Genomic DNA, 27179 nt, shown 5'->3' with positions numbered 1-27179 from the left:
CCTCAAAAGTATTTCTTCATCAGTTTATTTAAATTATGCTAAAAGAAATCTTTCTTAATGCCCTTGTGCTGGATAGGGGAAAGCTAAAAATCTTGCCTGGTTGTAGCAGACAGTTCCTTGGTTAAGAGCACTGCTTTCTTCCTATTATGGAAAATAGTGAGCCACTTTTAGCAGGAGGTGTGGGTCTGTCATGTAAACATAAGGAGAGCTTCACTACCAGCTCTGCAGAGTACATAGAGCAACAAGGGGACAAAACTGCACTGACTGTTGAAGGCATACAGTTTGTACTCCACATAATGCAGCAGCTGCTCCAATATAGTACAAAAGAACACTGCTAATCTGCATTTGTTAATCTGCACACACAAACCTGGCCATCTGCCTGCATTTATCAGCAAAGAGCACACGCTGTCATCATGGTAGGTGGATCCTAACATGAAAATCTTTCTTCTTACAAACTCTGTGGAATTTAACAACATTATGGGATTTTTTTTTTTCCCTCAAGTTGAATGAACAAAATGTTGTAAGGTCTCCATAGTATGTCTAGTCTTTTTGTTTGACACTTAGGGCAGTGCAGTAAATAGCAGTGCACTTCAGCCACTTATGTGAACTGGTCGGTATTCTATGAACTATTAGGTTTATAGGAACTAGTAGGAAATTATATTACCCTACAGAAATATATCTCCAGATTATCCGAAGCAAAATCCAATTAATTGGTCCTGTGTAAATACAACAAAGACTTGCGTTAAAACACTATCTGCAAACTTGTTAAAGTATTTAAGTTATAAATTGACTGTAATAGTGCTTTTGAACAAATTCACTGGCTACTGTAAATGTGGAAGATTTTCAGCTTATTCTGCTTAATGACCTTCTGATGGATGGGAGAATCCCCCAGTACAATATATTTCTTTGCCTACCTGAACTGTGAATCTAAGACCAGTGGATAAATAGCAAAGTCTATGTCAGAGGTCCTACAATTTAATAATTTTTAGAAGATTGGAAAAAGCTATCTTTATCACAATTTATATAATGGTCTAGCACTAGCTAGAGATCCAAATCGGTCAGTTGTCAAGACTGATGACATCTCAAAGTTGAAATGGCAAGAGCTCTTTATAACCTTTAACTTTGATGTTTGGAACACAATTTACAACACCTAGAAGTCAATATTTATGAAATAAGTATATACAATGTGAAGTGTGCATTGAAATTTTTGTAACTGATTTGATAAAGAAGTGTCAGGTTAAAAATCATTATGAGCTTTAAAAAAATAAAAATTACAAGAAAAGCAGAGTAAATAAGTATTGATTAAGCATGTCACAACGGTGATCAGATTAATTTTACACTATCTTTAAGTGTATATAGTATGTAATATGAAATCTCATTAGATAGGGACACTGTGTTTCTTAAATATGACATTGAGGTGTCTGTTACATTATTAAAGAATACTAATAAATTTTGAATTAAATTGCACAGTGGCGTTTAGGCAGTAAACCTGCTGCAGTAAGTATGAATTAAGTGCTGTCAAAAACAGCGAGAAAATGCAATCTGTATTATCAACAGCATTTCTTGAGAGGTTCAGTTACAGAAGCTGTACCACCTTACCCCCTTCTTACTGATGCTGGCCTGCTGACCTACAATTTATAAATTCATCTCTGGAGTTTGGGGGCAATGGGGTCTCTCTTGCACTTTGTTTCCCAAACCTTATCTTCATTCCAGGTGTCCTCCATTTGGTGCCAATCTTTCTTGACAGGTTGTGCTGAAAACTGGACCCAGGATTCTAACTGGGACCTTGTAAAGCCTTGTAGGGCACAACAGGTACTGGTGCATTTTTTTTGCGAACTAGAGCCTGCAGTTGACACACTTGTCTGTCAGCTGCTGCTCTTGTGGCAGCATGACATTCATGGTATGCTCACATTCTGGTGGTTATACTCTAGAACCTCAGATGGTGTCTGCTGATCAGTGATTCCCTTAGGTGTTCTCCACCCTGATGCTAAAGGTTAACATAGACTTTTTTCTCTCTTCTCTCATATTAATATTATTTTGAAGCTGAATATACTATATATTAGTGACACATGCTTTGATGGAGAATACTCTGTGATTTATTTCTCAAGGGCATGCTGTGAGGGAATAAACATTTGTAGAAGCTCACTGGCCTATTACGAAAAATAATTTGGTAAATCTGGGTGGTATGTTTCTGTGGTGTTGTTTCGAGAAGGCAGCCAGCTTTTGTAAGGAGCTCAATTCACTTTTAAGCATTGTGTTACCTTTGCTCTGTGGGAAAAAAAAAAAAAAAACAAGTAGTGAAATACAGGACTATGCAGGATTACATCCTAGTATATAAGAGAAATAATGCAATGGACAAAATGTTGAGAGAAAGAAAATTCAGTTAAGTTTTGAACAGGTTTTGCTCTTTTTTTTTTCCTTGTCTTTCTTCCTAACTCTCCCACTCCCAAAAGCAAAACATGTCTAATGATATTTAGAAGCTCCCTGTGTATCTGAAGTTTAAAAAAAATAAAATGGTGTGACTGCCCATAGAAAGACTGTAAGTTAACATAATTGACTATATCGTTTCATCATGGAAGCCTCGTAACTTCTGTGTTGCTGAATTCCTTATGGTAAAAATGTATCTAATAGGTAGTTACCTGTAATGAATGAAATTATTCAAATTTCTGCTTTTAGGGTTTTTTCAGCAAAAAGAATAAACACAGAGAAAAGTTAACTTTAGCAGTTGGGAAGTAAAATAGTGTGGTAATGACGGAGTTGATGAAGAAGTATGTATAGACACTAGCAAAGAACTGCTGGAGAGAAGAAAATCCTGATGCTGAAAGTCCTACTCAATATACTTACTGAACTTGGTATCAGTTTTAGTCTAGTAACTAGACAGTAATGATATCAGTCAATTACTCCAGCGTCTTTGAAGGTGTTACGGTGTCCCCAGGTACTCCCCAGTACTTTTATTTTCTTTCTTGTTAGTTAGCATCATTATTTTCTCTAAGCACATGCATATGCCTGAAAATTATTTTTTCAGGTCACAGCTTTGGGGGAAACAAACCAATTCGGCTAAAGTGCTATGTACTTTGAACAAAAAAAGTTAAAATAATACCCATATGCCTCTAGGCATTGAGAGATAATTTGTCTGGTTTTCCCAGAACATAGGGAAACTGAGAACTTCTGTAACAGGCTACATGTGGCTTAGTATTACTGGCTTGTAATGATTATGGGGGAGGGAGGATAATACAGCCTTGCTTGTTCTAACAAGATCTGATGTCTTAATGACTTAAACACAATTATGCTTTTATCGTACATATGGCTGTAGTGTTAATTATTTTAGGTTCCTTTTCTCAAACAACTTTAAACCTTTCCTTTACTAGAGAGGATAGTACCTTTCTGATTACTATAGCTTGCTTTTTTTTTTTCAGCTGAGGTGAGACATTCCATTTCAATGCGGTTTGTTTTATTCTCTCCTTACCCTCCCAAATTTAGAGGGAGAACTGATCGCTGTACTTCTGATTCATCTTCCTTAGCTACCCTTTCCACAAATTTTGCATTCTCTTCAAACCTGATCAACAATGAGTTGTTTTTCCAGGCCATTGGTAAAAATAGTAAGAGGTGGTGAACTGATAACTCATCCCTGTGATGTTTCTTGTAAAACCACACCTATTGATTGCTGATTCTGTGCTCAGAGTTAGATTTTCAGCTTAGTTGACCACATTATAAATCAGTTTAATGTATCCGTCCTTAAAAGTTCTATTTAATCAAAATGTAGCAGTATCAAGTTAGATGTCTTGCACTCATAATGACAGTCTTACACTTCCAGTTACATTTATAAGTGAATTTTAAAAGTGGCTTATGTTCTATAAGTTCATGCTTTAATTAGCATTATGTTTTTTCATGGTTTGAGCTCAGAGGGCAACTGAGTACCATTCAGCTGCTCCTCCCCGCTTCCCCCCAGTGCTGAGAAGGGGAAAATAAGCGAAATGCCCAGGAAATTGAGATAAGGACAGGGAGGGATGATCTTATCCATTAAGGTGCAGGCAAAAGATGGACTTGGTAGGGGAAGGACATAAATTTAATACAGACACTAACAACAACAACATGTAATAGACAGAGTAGGACTGGGAGAAGCATTACCACATCCTGAAAACACCTCTCCCCATCCCTCCCTTTTCTCCAGGCTCAGCTCTGCTCCCGATATCTCTATCTCTTCTCCTCAGCAGCGCAGGGGACGGGGAATGGGGGTTGCAGTCAGTCCTGCTGCTTCTTCCACCTTGGTGGGGGGGGATTTCTGGCATTCCTCCCCTGTCCCAGCGCGGTGCCCCCCTCACAGGAGACAGTGCTCCCCAAACCAGCTCTGACATGAGTCACTCCCATGGGTGTGTGGGTCACCCCCGCGTGTTGCAATCCTCCCAGTGCTGAACTACAACAGTGGGGGCTTCTCCCATGGGGTCCCGGCCTTCTTCAGGTGCAGTCACCTGTCCCGGTGTGGGGCCCCCCACAGGCCACAGATCGGTATCTGCTCCTCCGGTGACCCCCATGGGTGGTGGGGGAACGGCCCTGCCATCTCACCACGGGGTACAGGGGAGTATCTGCTCCAGCACACCTCCCCCTTCTCCTCCGTTCTTCCACTGACCTCTGTGTTCACACAGATGTTCTCATAACTTCTCCTCACAACTCCCACAACTCCTCCCAGGTTACCCTTCTTAAATATGTTATTGCAGAGGTGCAGCTACTTGGCCTGGCCTTGGTGCAAAGGTGGGTCTGACTGGGAGCTGGGGGAGCTTCGAGAAGCTTCTCACAGGGGGCCACTGCTGTAGCCCCCTCCCCTGCTACCAAAACCACTGCCACTCATTCAAACCAGGACATCTTTTTACTATCTTCTTTATAAATCACTGTTTGTTCACTCTGAAATTATTTTGCACGAGATCAGAAGAAGGATGTGGGGCTTTAAAATTATTTGTGCTGTCAGTTGACTCTCAATTCATTTCTTCTAGTCCCCAGTGTTCTTACAGTTATGAAAAGAATAACTCAATATGTACAGAGAGCTCCTCTTTAAATCCTTTTGTAATTTAAAAAATATAATATTTTTTCTTTCTTTATTTGCTCTGGGATGAAGATGTATGTTATGCATGAAATTGGGAAACTTGCAGATAATCCAAAGGCTATCAATAATTAATATACTTTTTCAAAGACAGAATTAGAACTCTCTTGGAAAACACAAAAGATACTAGTATCAGCTTGCAGGTCACTGTATACTCATAATAGAATTGTTTTTCTGTAGGCCATTATTTTTTATCCTTAAATGCAATGAATGTTCTCAGTCATCAAAGAATTGAGCTACTAGCCATCCTTTTAAGGTTGAAACCTTGGACAGCAGCACAAAAGCCTACAGCAGTTAATGATTTTAAAAAGGTACTATGTTGACTGAGGTGATAGCTGCATGTCTTTCTAGCCAGTTACATCACCTTTTCTTGTATGAATCTCTTGGTTTGTGGTTATTTTAGATAATATTCCTCTCAGCTACCATCTTGATGACTAAATTAAAGTTAAAATCTTGCAAGACTGTTTTCATATTATTTTAAAATATATTATTTTTTGACTGTGGTGTTCCGTTTACTGTCTTATCCCAACTGTAGTCTTCTAGATGATTTTTTTCCTGATAGTTATTTTATCTGGAAAAATAACATTCTTCCAGTATAACCACTGACAAAATTTGCCTTTAATTTCCTCAAGGCATACACTGCTGATCTTTTGTTCTTTGCATTGCTTCTGTACCTTTCCCAACCCTTCTATGAAAAGAATTTAAAATATGTTCTGAATTTACAAGTTTAATCCTAGTCAAATGATATTTTGTTTTTGTCTTTAGTCCCACTTACAGATGACCTATATCTATCTTCTGCTGGTTATTTATTTTACAAATTCTTTCTTGTAGAAATTCTTGCAAGCTGGAGGTAGCTGCTGGACTAGAGGAGAGGGACACAAGTTCACTCCTTTGCCAAAGGAAAGGCTGAAGTGCAGACCAAATAGCTATGGACTCTGATGAGCTTCCTTCTTGAGCCAGCACATACTGAGAATAGTTGAAGGCAGCCCTCAGATTGTAGGCCTGAGGAAAAATGGGAAAGATTGGAGGGCTAGGAGTAGAAACTGCATCTTTCGGGAGACTTAGTGATGACTGGGTGGGAGGAGAAGTGAAGTTACTCCTGAGACTAGAGCACACAGTCCACCAATCCACAAAGCTTTGTTGTCACAGAGCAGCTTAACTTCTTTCCACCTTCCTCCTTTCTGTTACCAAAAGATAACCTGAGCCAAGTGCTTAGAGATGCTTCCTGACAGTGCTTCAGTTACATTATCCAAAGGGCATCATCAATCTGTGACAACCCCAATAAAGCAGAGACCTCCAGATCTGTGTGTAGGCATGGTGTGATAAAGCCTATTGCCAGGAATATCTTCCAGAAGGATGATAAATTTTTTTTCTCCTACAGCATAACTCCCACCACTCCTCCTCAGTTTCTTGCGGTGGCATCAGTGTACATGGTACTTTACAGATAAAAATAATACATTGCTGATCTGTTGGCAACTAGACATGCTATTATCTCTTATTGTTGTAATTTTGGGGATTGTGATTAAAACAGGAAAACACTATACTGAAGAAAATTATGGATTATAATAATTGAACTTTTAAAACTTTATTACTTAATGTTAGTCTAGTTATGCATTAAACTGATAACTGATACCAGTTATTAGTATTACACTAAATTCACATGGAATTCAGTGATAGAATGTTTAAACAAAGGTTCACTTTGAAAAGTAACAAAGTGAAAATTAAGTTCTGCAGTACACAGCTCTGGGAAATGCCTTCCTTTGAAAAGTGTTGGGTTGCTGTGCGCTACATGAGGGGGAGAAAACTTTTTCTTTGTTCTTATGTTTTAATCAGCAAAGTGTAAGACCTACAGAAAAGGAAATGGCCTTTCTTTACAAATTTAGCGATATTTTCAGGACTTTCTTTCATTGCACTGCCAGTAGCATTGTAACTAAAACAGTAACAGATGAGGGTCACAATTTGCTCTTCTCTAAGTCTTTTTCATTAGAATAGCAGCTCCATATGCAGGAAAGATTGATTGAAAGTATTCTAGTTACAGAATAACTGACACTTCCGAATGGGAATATTTGTTGAGAGTGTCAGAGGCTTTCAGATAATTTTAAGTATTGTTTGAGTATGAGAAGAAAAAGTCTTCAAGCGGGGAGTGAGTTCTTTTTCACTGAACATTGTCTGAAACTTGCAACTGTAATAAGTACTGTCTCAGGGTATACATTTTCCCTAAGAAAAAATAATGTTATGTAAATCTACATTAAGATACTTGAATTACTAGAACATATAAATTAATGTGTATCCCAGATTTTATCTATATTTGACTTGAAATGGATATTACCAAACCTTTCACATAAGACCTACATTAGAAGATCTCATTTAAAAATAACAACAGAGTTGTACTTTGTCTGGCATTTTAACATGCTAAATATTTTAACAGTTGTGCAATGCACCTAGACTTTAAAACTGCCACTCAATTTTCAGTTGAAAAGGCTGAATGTTTTAATCTAGATAGTATTTACTAAAACAACATACCACTCCCACTGAAATTGACAATTTGTTTTAGTTCTTGTTTAAAATGTGTTTACAAATACTGTGACTACATGCTAATCACTGAAATTTCTTCTGCTAAATACACTGTAGAAATCAAAGAGCTTCATCTACAATTCTTAGATGTTGAGGCTGTTCTTCCTTTATAACATTTATCCCACAATTTCACTTGGTTTCTCTTCTTTTCATCCCAAACTGTGGCATTTTTCTTTGAAAGAACTATTTTACCCTTAGGTGAATTTAGGTTATTTCTTTATCTAAATCTATTTACATTTAATACAATATTTTGTATCGTTAATACAAAAAAAAGCCTGTCCAGTTAACTTACTCTGCTGCTTTTGTTTCAGTCTTGGGGTGTGAGCTGTGTGATTCAGGATAGATTTCTTTTCAATGTCATCATAATGCTGAGCATGTGATAGATGCTACTAGATAGTAATTGGTTATTAGCCAAATATTTTAGGTGGGCTTCTCTGAGTTTTAGAATTTTTCAGGAGGTTTGTTTTATAACAGCATTGGAATGGCTGTTCTCTAATGTAATGGGGGGAGAAGGGAAAAAGTAACTTAGACTTATCTGGAATGGATGTCACAAACTAATTATACAAGCAATTATACTCCTTTTAGCTCTCATCTAAAAATCTCACCTTTCCCTATGCATTGAAAGTAATCTAACTCCTTAGAGCCATCAAGATATATGCACTTTGAGTGGAAGCTTATTTTATTCCTGTAATTTTAAATATTAGATTTTTATGAGTTAACTTCTTCGCTTCTTTAAGTCCTGTATGCACTCTTAAAGGTTAACTTTTCTACTTGCTGCTGTGAAAAAACATGTCACAGTAGACTCTTACATATTTACAAAGAGTGGTTTTGCAATCCTTTACATATTTCGGATGCCGTTTTAGAGGATGCAGTTAGCATAATTAGCTGCATAAGCAGTTTGTACCTGATATATTGAAAACTAAATGATATTTTGAGGTGCAGTTTGAAAGTTTGGTAGGTCACTTGTTTCTCCTTGCATTAGATTGTTGTAAATTTCAATATGCAGTAGATAGTGCTTAAGGTAGGGCTGCTTACTATTTCAGTGAAATAGTTATTAAATTAATCAAATGCAGAATAAAGTCTGGAGACTGAGAAAATAAAATCAGGCATATATATATTTATTACTATTTATTTTTGTGAAATAAGTGTTTGGCTCATGAAGCAGTGTGTTTTACTATTAATATATCAGTATAGTTTCAAATATGAATACATTCAGTACTATATCTTGGCAGTACAGCTGTTATCAGTAATTAGAAGAGAGTTCACATGGTTTCATCCAGTGTCTTGTTGAAATACCAGGGTATAATGGCAAGTTTTCATGTTGGATCAGGGTAACAGTGGAATGAAAAGGTTATAAACGGCTAAACAGGACTTGTTAGGCAAACATCTAGAACAATAAACAACTGGTGTTTGTAATGACAGATTATAAAAATAATCAGTATTATATTATTAGTAGTATTATATTATAACCATGTAGCTATACATGGTAGTTAACTTTGTAGTTACGCTTCCTATAACACAGAACATATGACTGATAATACTGTAAAAAGTTATAATTCAAGTGGAAATTACCTAAAAGAATGGTAGTAAAGAAGCAATTATAATAAGTAACCTTTATAATCTGGAGCAGTGAAGAGATGAGGCTAAAAAATAAATCAAAAAGTATTCTGAAGAGAAACATCATCTGTTTTCTTGTTCTGCTTGGAAGGAATGTTTAATTAAATAAAAAATCTGGGTAATTTTAACACTTTCTTGCGATGTGTCCCGTAATATTGATTACCATGAAAATGCTGCAAATGACAAATGCACCAAAGGACTGATAAGCATCAAAATCTAGATCACTTGGTGTGCAAGTGTATGATATTTGGAGAGTGGGTTTGTATTACTTAATGGCTGTAAGACTAATCAGTTTTGCCAGCTATGGAAAAGTATAGGAAATAAGCAAATAAATACTTTAATTGCTGTTTATAATAGAGTAAAATATTAAGAAATGAGATACCAAATGAGCAACAACAGTTCAAATTTACTGTTATAGCTCCTATATGGCAGAGCAATCATCATTAAGCAAACCCGAAATTATCTAAATTCTGTTTTAAAGTACATCAGGTTAAGTTCTTCTACCCAGTCTTTCATATCTATAATATGTAATGTAAGTATCTTTGTCAAAATTGCTTACTGATTTGGATTTATCATATGTTTTGGATGATCAGGTAGACAGCTGTTACCTGTGACCAATAAATGTGCTGTGATACTTCTTTTTTAGTGAGAATTATATACCAGCTTTTCTAAGTGTCCATTGCATCTTGTACTATCACAGTATTGATTTTTACTTTTTGAAACACTTCAGATTGACCTGCCTATGCAGACAGCCATCTTCTTAGGTTAGATAAAATTTTCCTTTGGGTATTTAGGTAACATAAGTTACAGATACTGCCTTCAATTCTCATACAACAGACTTGAAGCCAGTTTAAATTGGTTGCTAAAATGTCCAGGAAAATGTCTCACATGTAGTTAAGACAAGTTTCTCAATAATCATCCTTTCCCATTTAAGGATTATGGGATTACAGAGTTTGGATGCTTGAAAAGAAAGAACAGATGTCTGTCGATTTATAATTCTAATGAGGAGGAGGTGTGGAAAAAACCCCAAAGAAACCACAAACAGACTTAAAACATGGAGTGAAATAAAGCATTCAGAAATTAAGAAAAAATCAGGAAACAACAATTTCTAATTTGCTTTATTTAGTCCAATCAAAAACAGCCATTAATGAAGTTTTTGTGGCAGTACCTCTCCAGATGTTTTGGCCTGGCTTGATGTCATTCCTCTGCAGTCTTTCACAGTATTCACACCACCTTACTCTCCAACTCTTCCAAACAAAACTTTTCAGTTCCTCCAAATGTTCAGTACCCAAACTGCCCAGCAAATGTTTTTGTTTTGTGGTTGTACCCTTCTGACTGACAAAGCAGTGTAGCTAATCAGTCAGACTGCCTGACACTTGCCAGGAGTCGAGTGCTTTCAAACACACCACACCTTACCTACCATTTGCACAGGACCCGCATTGCTGATGGGACTTAATGTTTACAGCTGTTGACTTCTGAATCCATCATTTAAGGACAACTATAAAATATTTTCCTTTATTGTTCCTTCCCTCCCTTCATCTTGCCTCTTCCCAGTTAACAAGGTGATTTAATACTTGAGGTTCATATATGGAGATCATTCCTTTTGCTGAAGCAAAGGTTTCACCATTATGTGAAGGGCTTGTGTTGTTTCTGGACAGCATGCGCTGACATATTTGTGCTTGTAGCAGAGGTTTCAAATAATGCTATTGGTATTTACTACTGTTCTTGGAAGCACAGCAAATACTTAACTAGTAATCGCCATCTTAAATCATTGAAATGTGTTATTCTGAAAATGAAAGGATAGGAGTTACCGTTTTTCTGTACTGTGTTTTTTCTGTTCAGTTGTTTTCTGTTTTGTTTCATTTATCACCCTGCCATCTTACTCAGCTTGCCTTAGTTGGGGAGAAAAGGAGGAGCGATGTTTTTACAAAGAAAATAGTTGTTTCCTAGAATGTGAATAGGTTATTGCTGCAACTGACTTAACTGATTTGAGAGCTACTAATTATGCAACACCTCCTGGAATAACATTATGAACCAGAAAGGCATGAGGAATGACAACATGATTGTGTGTTTTATTGTTTCAATCTTTAAATAGACTTACAAACTGGCAGTTACTTCATTACCAAAAGGACGTGGAGGAGAGAGACTTTTTCAGTTCATTTTTATGCCATAAAAAGTATCCGTTTACAAATAGATACTTGTGAAGCATGAGAATAGGCATAGTTTCACCTTGGTTGCCAGTTAACTGAGAAAGTATCTAGTTCATGATGGTCTCCTGTTCTATCTTAATTCTTGGAGAAGAACATTCTAGTCTTTTTTAGGTATAGGCCATAAGCTAATTATCCTTTTCATTTTTAAAAAGGACGTTTTCTTGGAAAGAAAATGTATTTACTGAAGATGGTATCGTACCTATAACTACTTTTCATGCCTTTATCAAAGTAACCTTTAAGAAAAGCTTTAGTTAGTATTTCATTGACTTTCCCATTTTATGAAAAGCTGATAAAAATACAATCTATTGCCTTACTAGTATGTTGCTTAAATTCCAGATTATTTTTGAAGTGGAGTGATGGTTGACAACAGAAGTCTGTATCATAGGTATTCCATCCTCAGCACAACCCTTTTCTGTCTACCAATCTGCTCCTGTTGATCTGCAGCAGTTCCTGGCACAGACATAGCCTGTGTGGCCCTATGCTTAGCAGAAGCTTACAGTGATGGGGGACTACAGCCAGATGTCCTGCAAAAATCTGTAGCATTGGATGAAGTGGATATCCCTGGGTGCAAGTATCTATTAGAAAGGATTATTGGTACAGCAGGACCTCTGTGAAGGCACACAGATTGCTCTTTCTTAAGTATAAATCATATATCTGAGTGCAGAGTTAGTTAGGAAGGTAAAAAAACAGATCATAAAGTTTATCAGTAAAACAATTGTTCTATGCCTGCGTGTGTGTATGTACCAGTCTTTCTCTGAAGAAGCCCTACTTCAGATGTTCAAGATCTGTCTTAAAGCTTGGTGTTTAGCCTGGATTAACCAAACAAGTGAAAAGGCTTTTGAATATATTTATCAAAACAACCATAATTCACCTTTCCCACTTCTACTATAACATCACTGTGGACCATGTCCTTGTTTAGCAGCCACTGTTATGGCTGATCTGTTACAGTCCTTCAAGTAGATGAAAAAACATTGGTCCCCTGTCGGATTTAGTAATGCTATTAGTCAGCAGCTTGTCACTTAAAAGGTTTTACTACATTAACAGCCATAGAGAAACAGGTTTCTTGTGATCAGTATCATTTTCTGTGTCTGTTTTAATTTCTTTAATGTTGCTGATAGAGTTCATTGAAGTAGGAAACTGGGAAATTTCTTTTGTCATTTTAGAAGAAAATATTTGACAAGGTCAATTTCCCTCTTTTGTCTTACTGTGTTGTGTTATGGTCTATAAATATGATATTTCTATAAACCTTTGAGGAAAAAGTCAAATAACTCCTATTTTTAATGTAACTGCCATTACAGTAATGTGTGACTTTATTTCTCTGCTCTTTCCATGGTTAATAAAAAAAAAAAGCAAGGAAATTATCAGGAGTCTGTTCATATGCAAATGCCGGAAGATTTCACACTCTGCTTTGATACAAAAGTTGAAGCTAGTTTTTCTGTTTTTGAAGGTAGTATGTTGAAATGATCAGACATAATGTTTTGATTTCTTGAGCCAATATTTTCCTAGATCAACAAAGAAGGCTGAACCTAAGAAAGATCCTCATGTTTCTGTCATAAAAATAGATTTTTGTATATCAGCAGTTTAACAAAAATCACAACAATATTTCATAGGTTCTTGAGCAGCAGCTTTATAAGAATATGGTGATATTTGATGTGACAGAATGAAGTTGTCCCAAGATCTTGGATGCTTACCATGTCAGAGGCATTAGTTTCAACACTAAATTTTTTTTCTTTTATCTAAGATGCTAAAAGATACACATTTCCCCAACATACAGTAAAAATAGGAATTTGGACCAAGAAGATGGTCATCTCACAAAAATGGAGATGAGTTTTGCATCAAAACCCCAAACCTCTTGTTTATAATTAAAAGTTGTTCTTCAAATGCTTCCCTGAGTAATTTAAGTCTGTACTTCCAGTATTGTATTTTGGCAAGAATCTTCCACAAGTTCCATCTGGGAGGCACATTTCCTGAGGAAATTGAGTAGAATGTAGGAGTTAAAACCTTACCCTGAAAGGGCAGTCCCAGAACTGTGCAGATGCAGCCATCTCACCATAGTGTTAGTAAATGAAACATTAAAAAATGACATGTAAGGGTATACATAGAAAAGCAGGAGGAAAATTATAAGGAGCCTGTTCAGATGAAAATGTAGGAACATTTTGTACTGGCTCTTTACGCAAAAATTCATGCTTGTTTCCCCCTTTTGAAAGATAGCATTCTGCTTGTTTTCAACTTCTCACACCATCTTGTGACAGTTTAGGCTTTATGTGGTAGGCTGAATTAAAGTCTGCATCTTTTTACACTTTTATTGAAGGTATTCTGGATTTATATTGTAACAGAGCAGCATGGCAACTTGCAGTCTTCAGCTGGACTTTGGACGAGTTCCAGGTTTTTTAGCAACAAACCTGGAATTTAGATGGAGATTTCTACTGATAATTTGGCCCCATTTTGATCATTTTTTGATTTAAGAAATGAAGGAACCACAGCTAACTTTGTCTCTCCTCTTGTAGGAAAGCAGTGTTCTGTGTTTACCATTTAAAAAAAAACAAACCTTGATACAAATACAGTGATATCGAGAGCTCAGTATTTGAAGCAAATGAGGGCCACAGTCTTTCTCTACATTTTAGTTTAGCCATATATTTACCATGAGGCTGGAATTTTATACTGAGAAGCGCAATGGCTAAATCTAACATGATGGAAGACATTAGGTGGTTGCCCAATGCTATGTAGATTCTCCATCCTTGTTGATATTAAAAATTTGATTGGAGAAGTCCTTGAGAAACCTGAACTAGTTGGACCTGTCTTGGAAAGGGGATTGGTCTAAGATTTCCTATGTTTCTAAGTTCTTTCTTTGAAATATTATTGGAGTTCTGCTCCAGCAAATTGTAGAAAATGAGAAATTTGTTACATTTTATCTCGGAGACTCATCCTAAATTGCAATGAGTAGTCAAGCTTCCAATCTCTGTTGTGTCAAACATAGTAATTGAACAAACCAGTACATTGTACTATTCATTACTGTAATTAAAGCAGCATTTTTCTCTCCCTTTCATTAGTACTATGTGCAGAAGTGCTCATTATTAGAACTTAGTTCATCAGAACCCAAGACACTGGACAATAGAAGGAGATGTGTCAAATGTTGAGAACTATGTAAAATTTCATCCTCTGTATTACTTTAGGCAAAATCTTAATAAATCATGGTTGTAATAGCAAGTTGATGGCATGACTTCTACCAGATGGGTCTTTTAAATACATTCAATGCCTTAAACCTTATAAGGACTGTGAGATAAAGTGTCAGATTAACTAGTTTCATACCTAGAAAAAGGCAAAACAGAACTTCAGATTAGTCAGAAAGCATGTTATATCAGTCACCTGAGCAACAAAAGCTGCCATTCAAAAATGGCTATCAATATTTAAAATTGAAAAGGTGTAAGTAGAAGTCTAAGTTGCAAAATTTCAAAACTAGCTTGTTCTGATAACATACTGAGCAGTGGTTCTGAGCAGCTTTGTCAGTGGGACTTGCAGCATGCGGTGGCACAGTGCCAGACTGTCATGCACTGGAGAAGACACGCTTCTGTTTCCTCCTCCACTCTCATCTCCATGAATTAGTACCCCAGTCCTACGTTTATTTTTATTTTCGGACCTCAGCCTCTTTTCTCTCTTTATCTTTCTAACTTCCTCTCTTATGTACTTATAGCAATCACGCAAGCCTGAACTCTTCACCTGCAATTCTGTAGCAACCCAGCTTGTCACCACTCCTGCATTTCCATGAGGAAGTGGTAGTTCTCCAGCACTCCTAAGGCTGTGTTCCTTCAGCAGATGTTCTGAGATGAACAGGCTTGGAGACTTCCTGGTGATAGCTGCCTCTGGAGGTATTTTAGCTGAGCTGCCAGAGGAGTTAAACTGCTGCTTTTAATGTCATTACTATGCAGGTATGAGTGAGTCAGGAAGAAGGAACTGCTTTATATATGGATATAGTTGGTTTATAACCCAAGCCCTGTTCCTCTTTTTCCCACTCTTGTATTCTTCAAAGATTGGTGGAGATTGTTGTGACAGAAGAAATTCAGGTGGTATTTTATATAATTACTGCTTGTTCATGGTTTAAATGCCCAGAGCATAAGAGCAAGGAGACAGTGCACATATGAAACTATATAAATTTTTGTAAGAGATTTTTGTTTCTGGTTTATCTGGACAGGATTTGACAGTGTGATCTAGGAAAATCCCTAATTATCTGCAAAACCAAAATACTCTGGGGAACTTTGAGGCTGGTGCTATTTATTTATCTGAATGTGTATAACTATCTCATTATCAGTTATCCTATGTAATTTCTCATTTTAGTTTAACCTATCCAATTACAAATGTTTTATTTTTGAAACCTGGAGTATGTGGAATAAAGGCACTGAAGTGCCTTTGCAGTTTTTAGCATTAGGCACTTGATTCTTCCAGCAAATAGGATGCAGACAACTTCTGGAGTTATTGTTAAGTATATTTAAAAAAATAAATAAATTATCAAAGTAGGTAGTGTGAAACTATAAAATATGACAAAAATAATGTGATGAGCACCAATTGCTAGTTCTTGATTCCAGTGCATGTTGTGCAGGTATTTTGTTTCACAGTGATCTGGAGTGGAGCAAGGTCTCAAATGGTTTTGCAATTCAGAAAGAATCTGGGAATCTTTGTTAAGTATTTAGTTAGGATTGATTAAATTCCCTAACAAGCATAATGAGGAAATCTTCAGTAGAAGAACTTAGAAGTGCTATCAAAATGCTTAATTCAACAAGTATCAGTACTTAATAAATCCTTTTGTTTAGACGTGAATTACATTTCCCATATCCAATGTGTATAGTCAGTCAAATAATGTTTTATATATAGTCATATAATTGATTACTAAACTGAAAAAGCTAACCAAATACAGAAGGTTATCATAAATATTGGAAGTAAAAGCCATTTCTTCTACCTTGCAGAACCTGCTATGATGTGTTTAGCATGACTCAGTAATGCCCATTCTTGCTTAACAAGCATCTTATCAGAGTCAAGCACTTGTTCGTCATGAAAATGCAGTGAGGAAGTAATTTGACATGATCATTCCATTGCAGGACAAGAATAACTAGATAACTGGAGTTATTTTAGAATTGTCCTAGGCATAAGTACTCTGTGAGGCTAGAGAAGAATGGGATCCAAAAATCATCAGGCAGGGCACAACTAACTACTTCAGACTGCTCCATTTCATTGATCACAATCTTTTAAAACTGTTGTTTCCTCTCTAGTATCAGAATTGCTGCCTTCTACTGCATGAATGCTGGTAAAATGAAGCAATAGCTTTTAAGTTTGTAATAGAGTTATCACCTATTGGCTCTGCTCATTAATTCCTTCCTCACCTCCTGCAGTGTTGAGCCTTGGCCTGAGCTGGAATTCTGCTGTTTTCCACTCTTAGTTGAGACTTGGAATTTAGGTGGCATCTCATGATGCTAGCAGATTCATTTGAGACTCAAGAGTATCTAGGGGAGGGTCTTTGGGAAGGGGTGCCTGGAGTTAAAGCTACTCAGCCTCCTCAGACTGTGTTGTTCACAGAATCTGCAGAAAAGCCAGATTCAGAGACATGGGTTAGTGTGGTATGGAAGGAGATCTCACAGTGCTCTTAGCACACCTTTTTGCTGCGGTTGTCCTGTGTGTTTAAGCCATTACTCACCTACTGTTCCCGTCTGTCTTTTACTCTGCATATCAGCAACTCTGTTCTTACCTGTCTTTTATCCTTAACTGTCTTATAGTAGTTATTCCATATGATCACTACCTTCTAGCAGTTAAATTCAGTGACTGTTTTTGTGGGGATGATCTCTGTCTTAGTTGTATTCTCTTTCTTGCTTTGTTTCTTTCTAGTTATCTTCACTCTGTCTTGATAACAATCAATCTGTGGTAATAATCTACAAGGAAATGTAACATTAGTTTAAGAACTAGTATATATTGGCAGAACATTGATGTAAATTGAAGTATTGATTTAAGAAATGTTACTTACAGTTAGCATTAACGGATCAATTATTTTTAGAAACACACTGAACATTCAACGTATTTGTAATCTTAGTGCTTATTTGTATGTAGTCTATTGGGAGTAAGTTTCATCAAGCCCATGAAATTTAATCTGTATTTTACTGTTAACTAACTGGCTCAAGTTAGTGGTTTTTACTGCATTGTGAGAAGTATCTGGATCAGAAACCTCTGTTTTCAGCAGGTAGAAACAATTGATTGCATGTGTAACTATTGATGCAAAGGTGATAGAAATATTCTCTCATCTAATTGTAGAGAGCTGATCTCTTCTTTGCTTAAGTGCCTGATCCAGTGCAGGCAAAATCGTTAGGGAATTTAGGTAGAAATATAGGTGTTTATTATGCAAGTGAGAACCACAGCATGAAGACTTATTAAAATACGGCCAAATTCCTTCACAAAATTCTTGCCAAAAAGTTCTTGAAGCATGACTGACTTTAAGAACAGAAATACATATTCCTGTTTACAAAAGCCATATTCTGTCAAAGATCAAATCTCTTCTCCAATGCATAGTGAGATTGGGGGGGACTTTCTTTCAATAAAAGACTCAAGAAAAGTGCCATTTATTTATTTTAGTGTGAGGATAACAATTACATTCCCTGTTTTCTTTCTGCTCCTTCAAGCACTGTAGTGGCAAGTGGTTTTGTCTATGGTTTTCCTAAAGGGACAGGTCAAAAGAGAACTCCTGACTTGAATATTCTTTAATGGAATATGAGAAGTATCCTTAGTAGTAGGTAATAATGTAAGAGCTGTCTGTAATGTGTATTATTTATCCATATGTATCTGTGTGTACAGTATCATATAAACCTTTTGCTTAGTATAGTTTTTAATGAAGTTGTTTGCAGTTCTTCAAGGGAGGTGGAGCAAGCTCCGTAATAAAAGATTAGGCAGACAGCGAAAGCATTAGCAGTCATGCTCAGCATAATTTTTCTTCTACAGTTCAGTAAGCTTCTTATTGAACTGTTTAGCAGTAGAAAATAAAGCTGTGGAACCTACATTACAGGGCAGAAACTAGTAATTACATGAGATTGTAAAGATTAGTACATTAAAACTCTTGTGTTCTGTGCAGGGTGTATCTGGGAAAGACAAAAACATGATTGTGTCTTAGAAAATACAGTACCTCTAAGAATCCAGCACTTTGTATTTTTTGTTAATATTTTGTAGTATGCCATGTAAGACTTTAGTACTTTGCACCACTGTAGTGAAATGATCAAAGAATGAAAAGATTTTTTTTTAATTGGCTTAAACCAAATCTCTGCATAACAGTTTTGTGACAAAAGTCTATTACTTCCTGTGTTTTTCACTGCTGCTGTGTTGATCTTGATTATTTTACTTTCTTAAAGATATTTCTCTCATGGCTTTGTATTCTACTCTGTGTAATTTAATATGTTACTTTTTTTTCCTATTATTTCTCTAAAAAATAATTTTTTTCAAAATCATGCATGCTCATTCAAATATGCCTTGCTGCAGTTCTGGATGTAGGAGGTATGTGACAGCATGAGATCCTGCCTGGATTTTTTTATGCTGCAGGTCAGAATGCTGACATCTTGGAGGAGGTAGCAGCATTTAGAGTATCGTATTGGTACCAGTCATCAGCAGCTCCTGGGGAGTTCCTTCGGGCATTGTATTACAGGTTTATCCAGAGAAAGAAGACATTCCTGAGCACCTTATCCTAGTTTCTGCCCACTCTGGTGTCTGTATTTGCCCCTCAGATATGAAAGGTTATTTCCCTGTGTCATAATTCAGTCATAATTGCAGATCCAACTAGTAAAAATGACCTTTCCCTCTTGCTTTTTTAGCTGTACCTGAAATGTGCTGTTCAGTGAGAGATGTACAAAAAATTGAACTTTATTTACTATAAGTAGACTTTTTTAATTTTCTTTTTTTCTTTTAGAGAACTTCAGCAGTTATGGTGATAAACCCTGTATTTGGAACAGTAGGGTTCTATTTTTGTAGTGTAGTTTTTAATTTAGTCTTTCTTGTTGAGCATAATGAATTAAAAGATGTAAAAGAATACTGCTTGTCTGACTCTTTCCAGAATAAGTGGAAGAAAATCAGTAGAGCTGTATGTGGAATTTAGTTTTCTCTTTCTGTACCTCCTTTTTTTTTAAAAAAAAAAAAAAAAAAGCTACTATTTTACATATAAGTTATCTTATGTGCTTATTTGGTTGCTTGTAATTTTCTGGCAGAAAAATTCATAGATGTTAATAGTTTTAAATATTTTCATGAGTAAAGAAATTATTTATAATATAAAGTTTGATTTTTGCTAACTGGGAAAAATTGCAGTTTTGTAGTTTGTTTCTCATGGTAATAGATGAACGTTGACTCAAATTATTATTATTTACTATTTTTTAAAAAAATCTCCTTTTGAGCATCCTGCCTAGATTATAAAGAAAACAATTTGGAGTAACTTTTGAGACTCTGAAGATGCTTATATAAAATAAAGACTTGTGACATGGATCCAGTCAGTGTGGTCAAAAGTTTATTACACATGGTTTTGATAGTGCAGAATATTATCTAAGGTCATCCCTTTCATTGTTCCCTCTGTCTGCTTAAGTACTTTGCAGTTCATTAATAATTTGCTAGAAACGTGGAAAACCTGACTCAGCTAGCTGATTGTAAATAATTTAATTTTCTTAATGTATTTATAATGTATTGAGCACTTCTAGCAATATTTTAGTGGCTTCTTCTCTCCATTGGCAATCCACTTCAAAGGCATGATCAAGTTTTACAGAGAAACTGATGATACAGCATGGGAGGTGAAGGCTACTAAATTCCCACTGGGAAAGCTGTCGGTGACTGCTTTTCTTGCAGGCCAGTCTCGGAGCACAAGCACAGTAGCCAGTGAACTAGTCATGGATCAACAGTTGGGGAAGAAGATTCTTCTTCCAAACCTGCTTGGAGCTTCCCTGGTTATCAGACCTCAGCTGGAAGGCTATGTCCACCCTGCAGGCAGGGGATGAAAACAATCCTCTTGTGCAGCAGGCAGTCCAAGCGGTTCTGGATCAGCACAGATGACTCGTAGCACACACCTAGTGATAGCACTCCACATGAGGCCGCTCTTATGTCTGGCTGGAAAATGCATTTTGTGCACTACCTCCTCTTAAAAAGCAAATCCAGCTTTTTAAGGTCTCTTGCTATTTTAATATCTCTGTTCATTTTCTGAGCAGGTTCTGAAAATGGCACAAGGTTTTAACCCAGGTGCCACACAGACTAGGCAACAAAGATATAGCAGGAAAAGAGCATTAGAGCAATGACCCCTGGATGTGAGAGGCAATCCGAGTCTTCCCTTCTTCCTGCCTGTTTTGCACTTGCTAAACTACTTTTCTGTGATATTATCTGGAAGCTCTTGCAGATTTGTATGCCTGACCCAGACTCTGCAAACTCTCACAAGGTTTTGGGACTTTAATAGTAGTTAATGTGATACTCTATCTGAACTCCTTCTCTGCACTGCGTTGCTGGGCCAACAAAGGAATGACTCTTGTATCTATGTACAGAATTGCTGTATTTTCACACTGGAGTGTGGGTTCCTCAGGAGGCTGGTCATGGGCAATACTCTGCCTTTTCCTTCTTAAATACTTTGGGTGGCAAGCATTCACCTCCCCAGCTCTTTACTTCGTTTGCACCCAAGAGCTTGTCTCGGTAGTTGACCGCTAAAGGTCTGTATTAAATTCATTAATATGGTGGCAGAAGCGAAGTTCCTAGCCTAGCTGTGCTGTTTGTGCTGGGACCGTGGATGGAGCATGTGGCAGACAGGGGACTCTCGCATCACATCCAGGGTCCAAAGAGAATAAGCTCATCCCAAAAAGGTTAGCTGTCACAAACTGTTCTGTGAATGTGTAGGTATAGCTTGCCTCTTTTTTATCAAATAGAGCAACTTAACTGCATTTTTTTTAAAAAATGGGTATGTGCTGCTGCCTGCTTCTGAGGCCAGCATGATCACTTTCATTGGCGATACAAACAGTGAGGACAGCACAAAGTCTGGATCTGTTCATCTTTTTCCTGCCGGGAATTCTGGAATAAATGATGTGCGTGTACTACCTTGACTGTAATGATTAGGTAGCATATTGCTGTGTGACTCATGTTCATTGCTGTTGCCATGGCTGTTACAGCTACCTTGTGAGACGTTTATATGAATATTTTTTATAGAATTGAAGTGATGGTGTTAACAAGTGTTTGCAATCTTTGTTTGCATCGTGAGCTGTGTTTAAAGGCAACGTTTTAAAAATACTGTCTTTGAAAATTGTTCTGGTTCATGGGCAATGTTGCTTAATCCTTACAGCGCTGTTGCTGTACTTACCATGAAAGAGAAACAAATCTGTTTTGCTGTAGGCACTGCTTCTACAAACCGCCATAATTTTCTTACTCAGTCACAAGAATCTAATGTAAATCCTGGTTGTCATCATCTCTGCTATTGTTTTTGGGGGTGTTTTTGTTAGTTTTTAATTATTACAAACTGTGAAATAGCCATTGTCTTTCAATATATAACAACACCAGGAGAAACATACCTCCTCTTTTAAGAGAAGCTGTTTTATTTTTCAGTATTTGCTTATTTTAAACTTAGTTGTGCCTATGTAGCTGCATCTGCGTAACAAAATCAGTTTGCCAGAAAAAAAAAATATTTTCTATCATGTTAGTTTTTATTAAAGATTAGTATAATTGTGTCTTCTTCCTGGATTATGACTTGAAAAATAGATAAACTTCCACTTACTAATGCAGCATTTTTATGAAGATGAAAGTGTTTACCAGGCAGTCTCAGCTTTTATTTCTAGTACAAATAACGTTGATCAGGCAGGGGTTTTTTTTCACCAGGGTGACAAATTTAAAAGATATCTTAAGCTCTATTCAGAGTGATGTTTGAATCATTAAAATTGCTTATTCTTTCAATTTCCAGTTCTTTATTTTTGGTGTTACTTTTGTTACAGAAACTATTGTAATCTGCAGTAAGCATTTTTTTAAATTAATGTCCCTGTGCTTTGTATTGCATTCTCAAGTCTGTTACGTGTATTTGTCTTCATTTGTCTTTCATTTTAAACCCAACAATGAGACAGAAAACTCGTAGCATTTACAGTTTTGGTCTTCGCGTGTATGTGGCTGTGTTCAGAAACGATACGTAAGAAAGTGATCTTTTGATTTGCAAACTAATTGGGTATTGCTGCTTCTCTTTGTAGAGTGCTCACTTGGCCATGATTGATACTCTAATGATGGCATATACTGTAGAGATGGTCAGCGTTGAGAAAGTGATTGCATGCACCCAGCAGTATTCATCCTTTTTCCAAGCTACAGATCTACCTTATGACATTGAGGATGCTGTCATGTACTGGATAAACAAGGTATGCGTGCTGGAAAAGCAAGCTGTGATGTCCTTTGTAGTCTGTATGATTCAATTAGAGATGAAGGGGTAGGATATGTATGTAGGTAGGTATATCAAGACTCTGTCTGATACAGGCTGTTCCTTCATCTGCTGTATATGGATAATGAAAATCAAAGTTTACAGAACTAAGTTAAACATCTTATGAGAACCAAATAAATGGGAAGTCTAAATAAAATACTATGTATATACATTGCATATGACATATTGGCAGTCACTGTCATGTTGAGGTGCCATGATGGCTGCTCGAGGGTCTCTTTTTGACTCTTTAAGAGTTGTCATCTTATTGTGTAATTTGTCATGATTTAAAACCAAGGTATTCTCTTCATATTTGAACACATCTTGCTGAAAGTGATCAACCATCACTGCATAATCAAATCAAGTAACAAGGATACGCTGTTAATCAAATGTGATTGAGCATAATAAGGGGCAGGTTAGTTTGTACAATGTAAAGCTAACAACTAGTGACCCGTGTCTGCATCTGAAACTGACATTTGCTGATTATGCTTCAGGGCTATAGTCTGAATTATTTGTTTAATCTTTTCAGTTAACTCAGTGGTAGTGATTTAGAGGCCTTTGGAAAACTTATAATTTCTATGACTTGTTTCTTAGAACAGACCACTGAATAAACCATTTTGTCTCTAGGTAAATGAACATTTGAAAGACATAATGGAACAGGAACAAAAACTAAAAGAGCATCACAGTGCAGAATCTGCAGGAGGTCAGAAGGTAGGTGTAGGAGTTAAAATATTTTAAACAATAAACATTTATCTGTAAACAAAAACTACTTGCATATAGCATATATAGGTAAATATATATTTGCAGACACTGAACTTTTAACTGCTTGTTAAAGAAAGCAATCAAACTTTTAGTGTTAAGTTGGTTTATTATTAGTTTTATCATTTCCATGAAAATATGCATTTAAATGTAACACTAAAAGAGTTGCACTTTTTATTCCCAGTCGTCCTTTTTGACAAATAAATCTTTGACATCTGGGAAACATCTGTTATGTTAGTCCTATGGAATTTATTAAGATTAATGAATTAAAACTGTAGTCAGATCTGATATGAAAAAGACCACCACATTTTTATCCATGATTTTTGTTTTTCGTTGTGACTGCATGAATCTTGAAAGAGAAATCTGTGTGGTGTCATGGGAAGGGTTGCTCTGGCTATGATCCAAAATACTGGTTGATTACAGGTTTTGTTATATATACACTAAAAACAGATAATGTTTGATTTCCTTTCCTAACAAGATTTTTTCTTTTTGTTTGTGGCGCTCAATTTTAATTAAGTTGCATTATACCTATCAAGATACAGAAGGATAGCATACAGTTCCAGGTTATGTAAAACTGCTTGCTTTAGAATGAAATCACTTATCCTATTATGATGTAATTATTATTGGGGAATTGGTAATCAGTTTGAACACCCTTTGGTGTTGTCCCTGCACTTGAACGTAGAACAGATTTCCTAGCTACTGCAAGGCTGTAATCCGAGGTCACATCCTGGTCTGTTTTCATGTAAGCAGCTATCTCCTTTTCAATGCTACTCTGAAGGAGTTGTGGGTTACCTGGCTAGATCAGAAGTTTAGCTTCAAAAAGCATGAATGCAATGAATGTCCTTGCACTTGTGGTTTCTTTTTAAGTAAGAGAAACTATGAAGGCTAATTAGTTAGTGTGTGACTCAGCAAAAGAAAATGGTATTTTCTACAATAGTAGTGTGACCCTGATGCAGATATCGCAATGCAAAGAATTTTATCTGTGTTCAGTAGTGATAATAGCATAGGAATCTGGAGAATAAGATGTCCTTGACAAGTTCACTTCTCAAATTTAGATGAAACAAAGTCAATGGGAAGTGGGGACATAACTTATGATCCTCTCTCATCTAGCAATTTTTCTTTTTCCTGAAAATAATAGTAGGAAGTTTTGTGTGTGTTTTAGATCACTTCGAAAGATAATAATTTTTAAAATCCCAAATTCACGAGAGTCTTAATATGGTAAACAAAGATATATCAAAAAGAAAATTATTAACAGGGCAAGGCCATAAAATTATCTGTATTTGTAAAAATTCAGTAATGCTTATTTTCACTTATGTTATAGCTTGCATTTTATATTAGAAATAGCAAATAGTAAATTAGTTTATAATTTACCTTTAATGTCAACATTCTTGAATCAGCCGTTGAAAGATTTGTATAGTCTGTAACTCTGACCCCATAAATGGACCCAGTGGAATAAAACATTTAAATTAAAATGGTATATGCCTTTATGGTGTTTTTTCCTATGAACTGTGAAGCTATAACACAATCTGAGCTGTGTTCTGTTGGCCAATGTACAAATGCATCTGCAAAATAGCAAAATCATTCTACGGTTGCCACATCATGAAAAAATTTGTAATTAAGGCCTTCTCTTCTAGACACTGAATTTTTGATACTGTTATCCCAGGTACATGTTATGTTACCTGCCTCAGCATGAGATTCAGCTGTATAAATTACATTGTCAAGTAAGGTATTCCATGCTAGGAAGCTGTATTAGTGTAGATTTGTTAGCTAAAATCTCAGCATGGGCAAAACCTCAGGCTCCAGTTGACCCCTAGATGTCTCTTCTGACAGTAAATTTACTGCATTGTTTTTTTTAAAGAAAGGCTATTGGAAAATTAGCCACCCTTCACATTTAAGTACCTGAGAGAAATTAGGACAAAAATACTTGGATAATGAGTCAAAATATCATTTGTACATAAACAGTTTGGTGAATACCATGATAAAATGGAATCTGCTTCTAGAAAATAAGTCTAGAATATGAAATATTCAGTCCACTCTATTTTGAAGTATTTAAGGAATTTGAATTACTGAGCTTTTTATTTTGCATGTAGGAAGACAGCAACATATTTTCAACTCATTCAGATTTGCTAGCTCCCGGTTTTCTTTGAGAAACACTGCTCTATTCAACTAATTTACTATTCTGAGATCTCAGCCGTTCTTTTTCTCATATGCCTCACAGTATTTCCCAAATTTCCACTTAATTTTGCTAAAGCTAATGGTACTTGTGCACATGTCAGCATCTGAGATTTAGAAACACATTAAACACAACTAAAGCCTATATTTATTAACGGATCATATTGAAAGAAAACTATAATGCAGATCCATTGGATGGATCAATTGCATCAAATCAAGTTAGTCAGAGTTTCCAATGGGAATTTCTGTTAAATTATGATGTGGCTCCTGTCAAGCATATGCTAATATTTATTCACAGGTACCCAGGTGTTTTACCCTCATTATCTGTCTCCATATTGCATCAGTCCATGCATTCTTTTCTTCATAGCACAAAATCAGTGACATGTCCTGTTACTTTGCATTGACACTACCTCATATATCTCAGCAAAGCTGTGCAATAATTGTAGCTAAATTCCTGTACCAGGTTTGGGTACTGCTGAAATAGGTATATTATTTTTTATCTGAGTACTAATTAGAGTGATTTTCTGTTTACCTTTTTTTTTTTTTTTTCATTTCATGCTATACCTGGGTTTAGTTATTAGTATCAGTAGATTTTCTTAAATTAAAAAAAGGCAGGGGGGGTGATTGAATTCTGCCTTTGTATTAACTAAAGCAATATTATTACACAATTTTCCATTTTTATGGAAAAATTACATTATACTTCTATATATTAAGTAGAACATTTTCCATGCTCATATTACTGTTGTAGCTTAATTCTCAGGGTCTGAATTAAATTGGTTTATTTTCTGTCTTTGTTTTTAAACTCCTAACTGCTGCTTCTATTTGTATTTTAAGACTTACTGCGAAGGGGAACTGGAATTTTTCATTATGCCTCTTTTCTGTCTTCCACCATCCTTCTCAGGTTGGGGCTCTGTTTTGTAATTTAGGTTTTCTGTGTTACCAATACAGTTAGTAGTTCAAAAGGTGATGATTTCATTCTAAAATTTAAGGAACTTTGCAATGTCCCTTCTGCTCTAGCCAAACACCTTTGGATATTTAACTTACATGGTTTCTAAGGTGTGGTCAGGTTTTGAACCCTAACTAAATTTACATTAAGAATGTCACTTCTGCTGATTTAGAGACATAGGCAAACAAACATGAAAAGACTAGATCATTCCAGTCATTAGGGAAAGCTTTTCTTTAGTTTTAGTTACTGGTCAAGAAGCAGCAAAGTTATGTACCTAAAAGGTAAAACAAAATTAACGAGTAGACTTTTTAATTATTTTATAATTTCCTACTGTGATAAATTCATAAATTTATCAGTTGTGAAAAATAATTTCAGCATAATCCT

At 36.1% G+C, this 27179-nt stretch overlaps 1 protein-coding gene across 3 annotated transcripts in view; it reads left to right on the top strand.

Annotated features, from left to right (window-relative positions):
• CAMSAP2 (calmodulin regulated spectrin associated protein family member 2) overlaps window positions 1-27179 on the top strand; it is an 89052-nt gene that overhangs the window by 22111 nt on the left and 39762 nt on the right. For all 3 annotated transcript variants that reach the window (XM_074832710.1, XM_074832712.1, XM_074832711.1), the window contains exons 3-4: window positions 22701-22862; window positions 23546-23629. In XM_074832710.1, coding sequence (XP_074688811.1) covers window positions 22701-22862; window positions 23546-23629 — 246 coding nt within the window. The remainder of the gene's footprint in view (window positions 1-22700; window positions 22863-23545; window positions 23630-27179) is intronic.

Source organism: Strix aluco, chromosome 8, assembly GCF_031877795.1.
Source record: "Strix aluco isolate bStrAlu1 chromosome 8, bStrAlu1.hap1, whole genome shotgun sequence".
Taxonomy (NCBI): Eukaryota; Metazoa; Chordata; class Aves; order Strigiformes; family Strigidae; genus Strix; species Strix aluco.
Note: the sequence above shows the minus strand (reverse complement) of the source record. Positions and strands in the feature narration are given on the sequence as shown.